This window comes from Spermophilus citellus, assembly GCF_964194105.1.
Source record: "Spermophilus citellus genome assembly, chromosome: 8".
Lineage (NCBI taxonomy): Eukaryota > Metazoa > Chordata > Mammalia > Rodentia > Sciuridae > Spermophilus > Spermophilus citellus.
The window spans coordinates 51,291,688-51,307,400 of record NC_138189.1 but is presented as its reverse complement, the minus strand read 5'-3'; the positions used below and the strand labels follow the sequence as shown (position 1 = coordinate 51,307,400).

Sequence of the window (15,713 nt, the reverse complement as noted above, 5' to 3'; positions counted from 1 at the left end):
TCAGTGAAAATGTTTGTAGACACTTGAGATGTTATGTCAGCATAGAGGGAATTTTAAGTCAAGATTTACCTTGATATGAACTAAGGCAGAATTTCTGACCCACCACACTTGCTTGAAAATATTTGTTAGACTGCAAGGAAGAATGGTACATTTATCTACATTTCACTTACATTTATATTATTTCTTGTTTCCAAAGCTCCCATGCAGGGTTGAACAATAATGTTGTATATAATCTTGCATGAAGTTTTCAGTTTGAATAACATTTTTATTATAATAGGAAGAAAGGTAGAGTGGATGGGCACAACTGCATATAAGTTTGGATATTTGATGGTAGGAAAATTAGACATTTTCTTTCTTCTTTTCTAATGACTTCCATTTAGAGAAAATATAGTCATTAAGCTGTAATGAAGGAAAATAACTTTTAAAGAGTTTGAAGATAAGATGCTCAATATAATTACATTAATATTAGGAAATAAAGTAAACTAAGAAAATAGCAATAATGATTTCTAACACAGTTGCTTATACCATTGGGTTTTGGAATTATGAATCTAAAGGCAATGAAAAATTAGTTGCCAATATTTTTCTGATAATATTCAATCATGTAGTCTTCCTTTTTTACATATACTTAGCTTTCATTAGCTCCTTCAAATTAAATAATGCATTAAGCATTATTCATTGTGTTCCCTAAAACATTTTTTATATCTCATGTTCTCTAATCTGAGAAAATAGCACCAGCGTTTTCCTGTACAGTTTAATCCAAACACTTTATAGTAATTATTATAATTTCTTATTAATTCTGCCATTAAATATGCTGTGAAATCTAATTGATTTTGTCTTGTTCCTTTAAAAAATAATAATCACCTACTCTTATCTATTGAGACTCCCCTGGTTTAAGCAGTATTGTCTTTCGACCAATATAAAAACAAAAGTGTCAGTTGCCTCTGTTCTTGCTTTCTCCAATCTATTTTCTTGCAGCTCTGAAATGAACTCCTAAGTGCTATTTTGATCTTATTAATCCTCTACTTCAAAATATGCAGTTACTTTAAATATATGAAATTTTAGTTTGTCAAGCTTTTATAATGACTTATTTTCATTGTAAAACAAAGTCTATAATACATATGTTTCTTCCATGGGATTATATCCTGATTTATCCATTGTATCTGAAAAATATCATAAATCAAAAATATATTTAAAACATCTAACCTGACAAACATCAGAGCATAACCTAATGCTCTTAAAATGTGCCCAGAACACTTACTTTAGCATACAGTTAGGCAAAGTTATCTAGTACAAAGCTTATCTTGTATATGGTTTTAAGGTGGTGTGACTAATTGAACTGCCCACACTTTGAAGAATTTCTATTACTTATTATTAGCCCAGAAAGAGATCAAAATTAAAATTTTGAAATACAGATTCTGCTGAATGCATATCTTTTTACACTGTTGTAAAGTTGAAAATTGTTAATTTGAACCATTGCAATCTTGATTTTGTGAACTGGTTGCCCACTTTGATGTATTAATTTGTGACTTCCACTTTATTCCAACTGTCTCCCTTATCATTTTTACTTTCTTCTGCTCTCTGTGTTCTCTATCTCATATGGTCCTTTGGAAGTATTTCTCCCCTGAACACAGTGCTAAGCTCAGACTTAAATGGATGATTTCTTAATCTCAAATTTCTTTGGAGACTCTGTTTCCTAAGAGAAGTCTTCTTTGATATTTCTGTTTAAATGGGGTAGTCTATATTCACTTCTTTCTCTTTCTAGGATAATCATATTTGTAATTATTAATGCAATACTTTTAAGACTCACAAAGGTGAGGCTTTACCTATCTTGTTTACCGTTGCAGTCTATTACCAAGCAAAGTTTCTGGCCCATAACACTTGCTTGAACAGATTTGTTAGACTGCAACACATAATGGTACATTTATCTACATTTTACTTACATTTATATTATTTCTTGTTTCCAAAGCTCCCATGCAGGGTTGAACAATAGTGTTGTATATGATCTTACATGAAGTTTTTAGTTTGAATGGCATTCATTATAAACCAAAGAATGTTTCATTAGTGATAAATGAATTTCAAATATGCAGAATGTGCAGATTGACATTTCATACCTTTGAAAGCAAATAGAGTTTAGTGTGAGAATGGTTGTACTAAAAGGATAAAAGAAGAAAAATTGGATAACTTTAGCTAAGTATGGCATTGGCTGCTATAGCAATCCTATTATAAGAAAAAATAATATTTTAAATCTTCGCTTAATCATTTTACTACAAGAATGTCCTTAATACTATCAAAAAGCTCTTCTTATCTTTCAAATACCTTCACATTTTCTCTGAATTTATAAGAGCATTAAGGCTTTACTATCACCATAATTAGATCCACTGGAAAAAGTACCTTCTTATTTTTGCCAATTCCTGATTATTCATGGAGATGGAAAAAAGCCTTAGCATGGATTACTAAAACCCCAGATCATTTATAGCACATGAAAATTAGCTCCAATTCATTATGTCTACCAGAATTTTCTATTGAAATACAAGTTCACCTTTGAGTTTCAGCAAATGTGCCTTGATGCTTGAATTAATAAATACTCTTAAGTATATGTAGTGAATTCTGAAAATGGAAAAAAATGCAGTTTATTAGCTTTATGTAAAATAAGCTCTAAAATGTATTCTAACCATCAGTTTGGCAGTCTTTAATTGGCCCAGACTAACTAAAAGGAACATTGAAGTTTGACTCTATTACCCTTTGAGAAGAAAGGAGGATATGGAAATGTATGGAATTCACACAGTAAAGAGATTGGCTTCATGACCACCAGCTACTTACCTGTTTACCAACTGAGAAAAGTTAATAAAAGTATCAGCAAACATCTCCTTCCTATGATTCTAAACTGCTCAATAATACTCTTCACTGATTCAGTCATGCATTTCATGTCATTTTTTAAAACCGTGTTGCAGTCAAACACTGGAATAAGTACTGTAAATGCAAAACTGAATAAGACTTAGCTTTTTATTATTTATAATCATTACAGTGTTTACTGATCTCAGAATATATAAATGTTAAATTAGTAAGAAACTCAAAACGTTTAAAATGGAGAAAATCTATAACAAATGCTTAAACTATGACTTCTGAAGTTAATATCATATGGATGATAGAAAAACTGATTTCTGCACTATCTCCAATATAACAGAACTTGTGAAAATTTTAGCATCTGATGATTAATTTGTCTATTTAATATAAAATTTTTTAGTATATCCTCTACCATTCCTTTGTAGGATTATATAGTATAACTTGAAGCTCTCCAATGTAGTTGCAGTATATTAAGTAAAATTGTACTCAGCACTGCTTCAGTTTTAAATACATATAAGCATTTGTCTACATAAATATAATTTCTTATAAGCTCCTGTGGCATAAAATTATTCATATATGTACATACCATACATTTTTAATTTTAATATTTTAGATAAACATTTGATTATTTGAATGAATAGTCTGATATTTATGATCCAGAAGCTTATGAAAAATTCTTGAAATTCATGCCAAGATTGTATTACCTGTAATCTGTGTATACTATTCCAAATGATACATTATTCACAAAACAAACACTGCATCTCTTCCTGGGAAAAGCTTAGTCTCTTATTTCTTTTGACAGTGTGCAGACCTGGGTTCTTCAAAGCCTCACCTCACAGCCAGAGCTGCAGCAAATGTCCACCTCACAGTTACACCCATGAGGAAGCTTCAACCTCTTGTGTCTGTGAAAAGGATTATTTCAGGAGGGACTCTGATCCACCCACAATGGCATGCACAAGTAAGGAAACCCATGGATATTTGGTGATGCTAACTTTCACCAGTTGAAGAAACATCATGATGCAGCCTGTTATGTTCTATTAACATTTCCCCTGAAAACAGGCATAGTGTTAAATCTTCTCAACATATTTTTTTATCGAATTTCAATCTCTTTGAGTAAGCATTGAAAAACTTGAGTCTGTTTTTTTTTTAATCACTCACTTCCCCTAATTTCAAATTCAACATCAGAGGCACAACATACAGTTTTTCCTTTGATTTTGTTTGTTTTAATGTTCTCCATTGCTAAACCTGACTTCTGGTGAATCCACTGTCCTTTTCACATTGAATCTTTTTCATCCTCTTCTTTCTAAACCAGTGTTTTGATTATATAAAAAGTATAGTAACCCTTCATCTGTCCTAACCTGCCTCACTAAGCTGCAATGCCATTGAGAAGGTCACTTACAAAAGAAGACCAGAAACATAAAGAACATGGAGCACCTGGGGAGGAAAATAAGATTTGAATCATATACAACATGTTTTTTAGTTAGGGCTTTCTTATAGATATTGTATTTCTTGTTAGTGATTGTTCTTAACTATTATTAATAACCTGTTTTACGATCACATAATTAGTGGAGATAGATAAACGAAGCACTTTATTTCATATTTGTAGTGGATTCATCCACATTTATCAATGCATTTGGGTGCTTTGTTTGTCTAAGTTTTCCCAAGATTTTTGTGAATACAATATCTTTATGCATTTGTGTGCTTGGTGGTAATATATCCACAGTTTTTCCACAAGCAAAGTCTCTATACCAAATGAAACAAAAATAGAACATAAAAATGAAGAAATGCTATTCCATCCCTCTTCACAATGTACAGGTTCCATAACCTGACTTGTTTACTTTGTTTAGTCTTAATAAGTTGGAGCTGCTCTCCAAAATGTTCTCAGACTTTTGAATTTTGAATATACATCTGCAAACATAAATAGTACAGATTTCTTCTTATCAAGCATCATAAATTAAGGTTTTTATCTGAATTTCATAATGTCTGAATTTTATAGTCATTCAAATATTTCAGAATTTCTTAAATCATTGATATTAGTTTCCTGTTTCTAAACAGCATTCTTTTTAATCCCAAGATTGATGATTTTATGTGTTAGATGATTACTAGTGATGAAGAATTTCTCTTCAACCGAGTGAATGACATTACGATATACACTTTTGGGTGGATATATTTTATTGGATGTGATGGAATTTGGTTGTCAAAGAGATTTTAAAAAAAATATTTAGATTAGTAAGAGCAAAAGTAAGTCCAAATAGTAGGAAAATGCTGACTGGACAATAGAGTGGTCAATTAAGGAAAGAAAACCATGTTTAATCATCTTTTCAATTTCATTAATTTTCTAGTTAGTATTTTCTGTGGCCCAGCCTGGACCATCTCCTTTGTGGCATAAATGTGCGCCTCCCTTTCTGTCTATTTGTTTAGTTTGGGAATTGGGGAGAGGCTGTGCTTTGGTGGCAAGGACTGCTTAGCACTCTTAGGACCAAAGCCCATGGGTAGGCTTTACATTTTCTCTATCTCCATTGTGATTTTCTAATATTGTGTTTCAAAAGAGCACGACTTTGCATGCACTTCTCAAAAAAGATTATTGTGAGTGTGTGTGTCTGTTTTTTGTTGCACTCAGAGTACCCTAGATAATACATGTGATCCCTTCATGGCTTGATTGATGTTCAGACCAGGATCTTGAACTTCACTTTGCCTTTGGCTTTTGGAATTGAATTTATGGTTATGACTCATTTTAATATTTTTTTGAAAAAAATATATAAAATCTGGAAATGAGAAATTTATTTTAATCTACAGAGCAAAATTCCAAAAATAAGAACTAAAATTCTGACAAACTGACTTAAACCAAGGGTTCTTCTCACAGCTTCACTTTAGGTTATACATCATATCTATTATTGGGGCACTGGAATCCTTAAGAGTATGCAAACATAGAGCCTCTAATTTTTACCTCTATGTCACTTGATTTTTTTAATTTTTAACTTTGGAGGCATATGTGTCCCATCTAAGTTGTGAGTGAGGTGGTAGCAATCAAAACAAAAGAGTCAGACTAATATGTGTTTATAGATTTAAAAAAAAAAACAGTGGTTTTAATGTGAGTATATTTCAGTTGGCAAGGAAAAAATAAAAGTCTTTATAAACTAGACATATTTTGGCTACATTTTATCTCTTTCTTAGAAATTTAGCATGTAACATTTTTATTGAAAATTTTTAAAATTTCCATTTTTTAACTACTAAATAACCTAAATTTTGTAATAACCAATAATACTTACATTTCTATCTTAACTAATTGCTGCAATTTAAAAGTGAATTTTACATTGAAGTGTGCAATTTGAACATCTGGAAAAAGTCATAGGGTTCAACTATAAATACCATCGTAGTGGGACTGTTTTTTCAAAAAATAAAATAAAGTCAACTCTTTAGTTATGGTTTTCTCTAATTTAGATGACAACTTTTTACAGCTAACTCCCTGAATACGAGGATGCTTTTTTAAATCATTTTAAAATTTGCTCCTCAATAATCGTGGCTTGAAATGTTAAGTAGAAATTATTGCTAATTTTTTTATTTAGAACAAATAGCACATATAGTATAATTTCACTAAATCCTTGTAAGTAGCTTAATGCATGCTTTTGAACCATTTAAATATTACCATACTCCATTTTATTCTCTGAGGGAAAGAAATATGAATCTGTTCTCAGAAACCATTATAAATATATTTGCTTTTTGAAGATATCTGATTATAAACTTTTATAACTGACTGAGGTTTTAACTGTATCTAAAAATTGAGTTTTAGACATCATGCAATCAATTTCAATTGTCTTTAGTATGTCAATTATTAGATTCATAAATAATTAAAATAATATTCAAATAGGATATGTTACCCTTCACTTGAGAAATTCTGTAAGTTATTCAAAGTGTGAACTTTATTACTATTAGTGAAATACTCTGTCTTGATGAAATAAGATGATTATGAATATAAGATGTTTTTAAAATTACAACCAATTTTATTATCATATAAAGATAAAACATCTAAGAAGTAGCAGCATGAAGTTAGAAAAGTTATATTAGTCCCAGTCTAAGACATTATGATTCTATGAATATATTTTAGTTAAATGTATTTTTTTTCTTATTGTGGTAAGTTGTAGATTGAATTTTTTTCTACTGATTCTTCAAAATCTGAACCCTTTTAACTTTTTCTATTATACGGCCTTTGAGGATAAGCCTTAAAATGAATTTTAGACTTTCAATTAAGTAAAATTCACAACTTACATGACTACAATATGAAAAGAATAGTAAGTAAAAAGAGATTTTGCCACACATGGTGATGTTGTTCCACCACTTAAATCCAAGTGTTTACTTAAGAGGGTTTTTAATTTCATTGGTGATTTATAAGAGAGATCTGTAATGTCTCTTGAGTTACCTTTTTACTTACTTTATAACTTGTTGTCAAGAGTGACACTGAAAAATCTTATTTTAACCTGTGCCGATGACATGGTAGATTCTTCATGTTTACCTACCTCTTGGTATGAGTGAGGAAATAATCAGTTCAATCCCCACAGAGATCCATTTACCACACTTTAAATATAACATTTTACTTAATATTATTTGAGGATACATAGTTTTAATCCATAATTATTTGCATATATACTAAGCAAAACATCTGCTTTTACTAAACTAGTGTTACAACAAAGCCAAGCTAAATCATTTCTCCAGGTCATAAACCCTACTACCTTTCCTACAAAAAAGCAATAAGACTTTTCAAAAATAATAACCAATTTTAACCCTCAAAGATGAATTTTAAACCTATTTTTTCCTTCAGGTAAGGGATTAGGGTAGTAAATGATGCCTCATTAATATCATCTTAAAATATGTTTTTCTCACTTTACTTTGCAAACCAGGACCCCCCTCAGCTCCTCGGAATGCCATCTCAAATGTTAATGAAACTAGTGTCTTTCTGGAATGGATTCCTCCTGCTGACACTGGTGGAAGGAAAGATGTGTCATATTATATTGCATGCAAGAAGTGCAACTCCCATGCAGGGGTTTGTGAGGAGTGTGGCGGTCATGTCAGGTACCTCCCCCAGCAAATCGGCCTGAAAAACACCTCTGTCATGATGGTGGATCTGCTCGCTCACACAAACTATACCTTTGAGATTGAGGCAGTGAATGGAGTATCCGACTTGAGCCCAGGAGCGCGGCAGTATGTGTCTGTAAATGTAACCACAAATCAAGCAGGTAAGTGCCATGCTCAACCAAACTGTATATTTTAGGCCTCACTCTGTCCATTATCTTCACAGCTAAGGGCAAAGTTAACTGATAACTCTGAGAAAACTTCCCCATAAACTAGAAGGTCAGGATATAAAATATAACACAGCTCAAAACACTTTTCTAGCTTTAAACTGAAAGTGAAGGTTTTCTTAACAGACACATCTGTAGTCCAAAAATAAATGTTTTAAATTGAATTTATTTCACTAAAAATACATTTCTAGAGCAATTCATTTATAATAAAATATTATATAATCTTATATACTGTATCATTGTAGCACAGATCTTTAGTTGTTTTGTTTCCATCAAGTGTGTGTGTGTGTGTGTGTGTGTGTGTGTGTGTGTGTGTTTAATTCATTTATTTAACGTGATCAGGTAGGTTTTATTTGCTTGCTTATTTGCTTGTTTGGTATCACAGCTGCATTTTTTGCATATTTTTTCCATTATTTACACTATTATTATTAAAAATGCATGGAATGAATTTTTCTTCACTAAATTCATTTATTAAAATTAAGATAACTACTAATAACTACTACAGCACTACTACACAATGACATGTAAACATATCTGTTTCCCATGTGGAGAACTTGGAATTATTTTGGAGTAGTTATTGAAGAGTATGAAATACACTCTTCTTTGAACTTTAATTTTCTCTTAAATATTCACTTTTAAACAAGTCAACATGGAAGTCTTTCTTTTCTGGTAAAGCAAAAGAAAGACACCCATAGCTGATATAATAATTCAACCCAGTAGGTGGCAACAAACTTCCCAAGACTAAAAGCTACTTAGAACTCGTTTTTGTCTGACAACAGGTATTGGCATTGAAGGCCACACAATTGTAACTTCCCCTGTTACCAGAACTCTGTCCCAGTGTACAGTAAGCTCCCTGTTACTACAACTCTTAGTGCCAGAACAGGGTGAGTTTTGATTTACCTCAGCTCTCCATCCCAGTGTACTCTAAGTTTGTCTCCTCATTCCTACCTCATGTGGGCTTTGGTCAATGAGCATGTCCTTGTCACCAGTACTCACAAAGAAATAGGTTATGTTTGAATTAATCAAATGGGACTTAATTCATATAATAAGTTTGGAGATTGTGGAATACAGGGGTTAATGAGGGAATACTGCTGATTATCAAACCTTGACCAAAATAATTAATTTGAATTGTTGCATACGTCAGTTAAATCAAGAGGGCATCTCTGAAGAATAAGAAAATGGGGCTTGGGATGTAGGTCGATGTTAGAGCACCTACTTTGTAGAAGTGAGGCCCTGTATTCAATCCCTAGTACTGGAAACAAAAAATCAAAACTAACAAAATGTGTGCCATTAGGTCCCAAGTTGGTTCTGATTGATAAAACTGAAATAAACATTCAAGAGGTATTCAAATGATTTGTTATCTGAGCAAAGCAGTGCATCACTCTGAATACCCGATATGCTTTTATCCACATTAAATGCATGTCCATAGCAATTTTTTCATGAGAAAACAATGCACACACACACACACACATATATGTATATATGAAATTTTCCTCATTTAATACATTATATATTTCTTCATTCACTCTGTAACCTGAGAGGAAAGTAAAAGAAATGCTAAAGAGTTGGATAGGAATAAGAAAAAAAAAAATGTTCCCTTTGTATACATTCAGATGAAAGAAATGATAACACATGTAAACTGCCAGAGTAGACATCACAAGAATTCAGTAAATGTGAATCAGAAAAAAAAATCAGAAAAATATTAGCTTTAATCCTCTGGCTTCAGGCTTCCTATGCAACATCTTTCAACCTGACTTGATTCTACTATGAATTTTCCATTGTCCTGTTGAAAGCATATTGAGCAATCACTAAGCATTGTGTTCCTTTGGGAGAAAACTCTGGGAGGTAGCTTTCATAACCTATCTTGCATAATGTCTTTGAAATATATTTCTTTGATGAACTAAATATAGGAATTGACTGTTTATTGTTTTAGCCGTGTGCTCAATAAATAAACATATGCTGTATATGTCTTTGACTAGCTGGCTTGTTCAGACTCCAAAGTGTATTACTTAGACCTTGGATACCTTATATACCAAGGAAGATTCATTTTCATTTATCTAGTCATGGCAGAAATACAGTGAAAAACAAACATTTGTAGTCAGAGCAGACACTGTGTTGACTTTTGGTTAATGCTTTTATCCACATTTTCATGGTACACACTGTAAAATCCTTGCAAACCTATTTAAAAGAGCAAAATAAGATTTTTTTTCTCAGTATCAGCATTCCAGATCAAATAAAACCAAATTTCCACACAAAAAAATGTTAACTTTAAGTAAATCCTCAAAGTCTTAGTTTTAATGCCATCATGGCTGAATGCTTATTAAATAATATCATTACAGAAAGTGGGTTGTAGTTTTTAATGTTTGCATTTTTAAAGCATTAATTTGAGTAAGGTTGTCTGCAATATATGTGGTTTTTATATAAAACTTCTTTCAGGAAATTTTAGCATTTCTTTCAAGTTCCTTTAAGATTGTTTTCTAAATATATATTTCTTTCTTGAGTAATTTATTTCGTATTTGTAATTGGCCTCAGCAGATGTTCTGAGCATTTGATAGATATGATTTTTTGTGTGTGTGTAAGACATTAAACCATGAATGAACTGTCCGAATTTTAGAAATTCAAGAAAAAAGTAGTTTTTTTTTTTTGTTCAAGATGTAAATTTTGCATTTATCTAGGATAGTCTTTGACCCTGGCTGATAGTTTTTGAAAAGCTAATGATTAAATGATTAAATATGGTTATTTATATCATATTTAAAACCTTTTCCCAAGTGTTACATCAATATAGAATCTAGCATCTCATTCTTGAGAGAATCTATATAATTTAAAATGATAATTCTTTTCCATGTAATTAACAGGCAAGTAAAAAATACAGAGTTTTAGGGAAAAAACATTCTAGTTTTAATTGGAATTTGTGGTCCTTATAAAATGCAGTTATAATTCTCAGGTTGAAAGGAAAGAATTCTCAAATTTTTTTGTGAGAATTTTATTTCTACATAAAGGAGGAAAAAAAATCAGACAAATGAGAAAAAAATGTACATGTGACAAAAAAGTTAAAGAATGCTGGCGGTGGGAAAGGGGAAATGCTAGGAAAATAGAATGTATAATAAATACATAATAACTATAATAAACTCTAAACAATAATAAAATTATGAAGGTGATATAATAGTAGATATGCACATGGTATTTTACTAGACTCAAACTCAGAAAAGGAATACAATTTATTGATTTCCTTATAAGTTCTGGTAAATTTATATTTTTATTATGTGATATATTCATTTAAAAATTTGACTTATATATAAAAATCTTTCTTTGCCAAAATTATGCTCATAAAATATTTACTTATTTTACAACACCTATTCTGTTATTTTATTCTTTTAAGGAATATAATATATGTGTATGTATGAATATATTTGTGTGTGTTACATATATATACATATATATCAATAGACATGAAATTATTAAAAAATTCTATTGAAAGCACTTACTTTGAGAGTTTCATTATACTCACAAATAGTGTGCATTTATCATATTCTTCTATGACTTTTTAAAAAATTGTTTTAACATAAATTTGCAGTGGGTATAGTTAAGCTCAAATTAAATTTCTTCCAAAGGAAAAATAATCTCATTCTTACCATAAAACTAAAATTACTAAAAATTAGCATGTAGAAGTGAACTACTAATTATGGACTGAAACTGACTACATTTAATTGTTTTGAATTTAGTTTTAGACTTTTGGACTCTTTCCCCTAGAGGGCTATATTGACATGACATAAGTGGCAAAATGTGGCAAACTTGCTTTTAACTTTGGCGGAGATGTTCCAAGGGTTCACAGACTACTAGAAATGCCATTGAATATTTGGTTCTTATATTTTCATGAGTTTTATTTCTTGATTCTTACTTAAGTGCCTGAAGCACACAGTCCCAGTTTATTAGGTATTTTCAGTTTAATGTCATTCTTTTAGTTGACCAGCATGGTGTTTCATAATAGGCTTAGATTATCAGGGTTTGGGAAAATTAAATTAGCTTTAAAGCTAGAAATTTCAGAGAATAGTAAAAGTAGAAAGTAAAAGTACATTGTTGTTCCCTATAACATATAGCAATCATCTGGTGGTCTCTGTTTATTCAGATATTAATAAAAGAAAAAGTCATTGTCACTTGTTAGACCATTATTATAATGCAGAGACCCAGGGTCTTTGTTGATTCAATGTGAAACCACATTGACTGTATTTCTAATAACTGCCTGTTTAAACCTATTTTTATTTGCCAATTTCAATTTGTCTTTTATACAGACCAAAAGAAACTTTAAATTTGCTAATATGTTCATTACTGTTACTTTTTTTCTTCTATGTTCTTTGTGCTGTATGGCACTAATCACAATATTCCCAAGGAATTGTATTTATTCTTTTAGTAAGAGGGAGATGCTCAAATGACTTTAGTTTGACCCTAACTTTGGTTTTTTCTTCATAATGTATTGAGACAAAACAAATTTCTTTCAGTTACAGAGTAAGTCTTCCATACACACAAACCAAAATTCGGGAAAAACAATCAAATAATCAGCTGTAATATGGACTAAGACAAAATCCCATTCATCAGATAACCCTTACAGTCTACTTAGGACAATGCTTTTCAGTTATATTTGGAATCCAAAATGATCAATGTTATAATGTCTGAAAGGTCTTTATATTTATCACCCTTTGTCCTATATAAGAAATCATCAGAAAATCATCACATATGCCATTAAGGAAATCTGAATGTATCTTATTGACATATGATGCTATTTCAGATTCTTCTTCAAGATTAACTATCTTTTTTTTTTCCTACTACTTTTTTCTTCATTTAAGAAGCTATGGACTAGGTTAACTAATTCAAGTGTGGAAGCTATTGAGAAGTCATTACCAACTAGATGACTAAATAGAGATTTCTCTTTCCAAGACCTTGATGTTATTCATAGTACAGATCATATGGCCCATTGTTTTAGTCTGTACATACAAGATTAATGTATTTTTTACCATTCAAATACTACTGCCTATTATAACATTCATACTTACATTCTTTCAGTGATAAAGCACTACTACTTCTCTTGCTGCTTCTGAACCCTAAGGTAATCAAGAAGTCTTTTCCCTGTAGATTCATATTCTGTGTTTTACAATATATAGAACAGAAATTATGGAGATTTAAAATGTCACATTACCCTTTTTATTGATATAATGAAGAAAGTTTCTTCTACTCCCTTTCTAAAGTTGTAATCATAGGTCTTGAACAGTAACTTCACTTTAACATCATTGTTTCAGTGGGTCATTGAATGCCTTCTTCTACACTAAAAGAAGGAAGTCTCAATAACTGAACTTTATATAATGAAGCAATCTTTCATTCCAGATTTTGGTCAATTAATTGAAGGAACATGTAGCACCTGTGCTAGCTATCAGGAGTAGTACATAATTTCCAATATGCTTTTATGTAGGAATCATAAAATTTATTTCTGACCCTACTTCCCCCATGATTTTTCAGATTTAACCTAGAATCTTTTGAGTCTCATGTTCAAGAAACTTCCTCTCCCTCAGTATTGATTAGATAATTGTTTTTAAAGAGAATATAGGCTCCTGAGTTTATGTGGAATAAGAAGTTTGGGCAGAAAGAAAATTGCCATCTGCAATTAGTTAACTACCAGAGACAATGTATGAACTTGGTGTAAAAGAAATGAAGGGAGATTTTCCTCTGTCAGGTGAAAATAGCTGGATCTGCAAGCAAGAGTGACACAGTAAATTTTAGAAGTGGAGAATATGTTTAGAAGTGGAGAATATGTTGAGTCACGTAAATTCTCCTATTTATCCAAACATTCAAATGCTCAGGTTTTCACATTTCTTTGCCCACAATGGTCTCATTTTCTCAAAAAGCAAGATAACCACTTTTGTAATTCAAGAATTCTATGGGAAGACACTTGGATTTTGATGTATAGACATGTAACCCTCATCACTACAAGAGCTGTTGTCATGACCTTATCTCTCATCATAGTCATTAATTTAGACAACCAGATGAGGGCTGATATCAGTGTCCATCTAGCCCCACACACAGAGAAAGCTGGGGCCAGATGGACACTGAACTCTGATGCAGGAGCAGGGACTCAGAGCTAGTGCAGCATTTATTATATAGGTTTTATCATCAAAAGTTTATTTGTGGGAAAGTTTCTACAAAGCAGGCTATCTGAATGATGCAGAATTGGCAAAACATTAAGGTTATCCGGTTATGTTACAATTATCTATCTCCAGGAGTTGGTGCCTGAGCTCAAGTTCCAGACTGATATAGCTCTGGACATTTGCATGGAGCCTCCTTAGGCCAGGTGTCACCATAGCAACTGAGCCATCATGACCTGCATCTTTACACAGGAAGTTTCCAGTGAAAACACAGCCACAAGGCAGATCATGATTCAAATCACTGCTGTCCACAGTTGTAGGTCCATAAAATATCCTGGAGACTCCCTGGTCATCTTATATAACTTGAGCTAGGAACTTAAACTTTGAATTGTTTTTCGTCTTTTATTTCTTGAAACTCTATATTGCATTTAGCATAGCCGATCCTTCCCATATTTATTATATTTCTAATGTATTTATACTACTAAAAAAAGGTGGAATTTGATCATCAAAAACTCTGTCTTCAACAAGTACTTTACTGGAAGTGAGCACAAGTGCTGAAAAACATGGTCCTATGTATAGAAATTGTTAAATTGCCAACCGCTAATATTAAATAGATACTTGCTACACTGAAACACTGCCTGGGAAAGGTCCTATGTCCTCCCTCCCTTAAAACACTATAATGTGCAATATTCCTCTTCTGGAAACAATTTGTTGTTTTGAATGTCCATTTTCTTAGTTGCAAACAAGATCTAATATATCTTATTGAAATAGAAAATGGCAATAATAAAGGAAATGAACTTGTATCTTAGAATCATTGAAAACACTATATTCAAACAATAAAATCTAAGTTTCCAGGAGCAATGACCCAAACAACACCACATGGCCGATGACACTAAACATTACCACTGAAGCTTTCAAGCAAATTAATGGCAGGCACTTGCTTTAATTTTAATTGGTCTTGCTACTATTAGCATTTCTATTTATGGATCTCATACTTGAACTGCAGAAATATCCTAAGTATGTCCACCAGAAAACTTTTCATGTTTTACCTCCATCTTCACTAACAGAAAGCAGAAATGAGACCATTATGAAGAACCTGGCTGTGTTTGAGGTTTCCTAAAGCCATATGCCTTTATTTTAGCAGAAACAGAAACAGAAACATATTTCTTTTGAGATCTGATATCTGTTGGCAAGACAAGGTTCACAATTAGTGCTATACATAAAATACATAAAATTATTCAAAAGAATAATATAATATATTCCTATGAATTTGGCAAATATTCCTGCATAATTATTTAAATTTCAACGAAACATTTATAGGCAATTTTTAAAACAAGTTATCCTTACTATTTTTGGAAAATGTAGATTTTGAATAAGGAAATTTTTTTGTCTCTCTTCCATTATTTCATTTTCTCTCTCCTCTCCTCTTCTTTCCTGGATACTT

The 15,713-nt window shown here is 31.6% G+C and overlaps 1 protein-coding gene across 9 annotated transcripts in view; it reads left to right on the top strand.

Moving 5' to 3' along the window:
* The window catches only part of EPHA5 (EPH receptor A5), a gene marked incomplete at its 3' end in the record, with an annotated part of 318,653 nt that overhangs the window by 134,111 nt on the left and 168,829 nt on the right, over positions 1–15,713 (top strand). For 4 of the 9 annotated variants that reach the window (XM_081303955.1, XM_081303953.1, XM_081303954.1 and 1 more), the window contains exons 3-4: positions 3,647–3,802; positions 7,740–8,075. The exons of 3 other annotated variants lie outside the window; for them this stretch is intronic. In XM_081303955.1, coding sequence (XP_081160081.1) covers positions 3,647–3,802; positions 7,740–8,075 — 492 coding nt within the window. The remainder of the gene's footprint in view (positions 1–3,646; positions 3,803–7,739; positions 8,076–15,713) is intronic. 2 more of the 9 variants (XM_081303957.1, XM_081303956.1) reach the window with 1 other exon arrangement.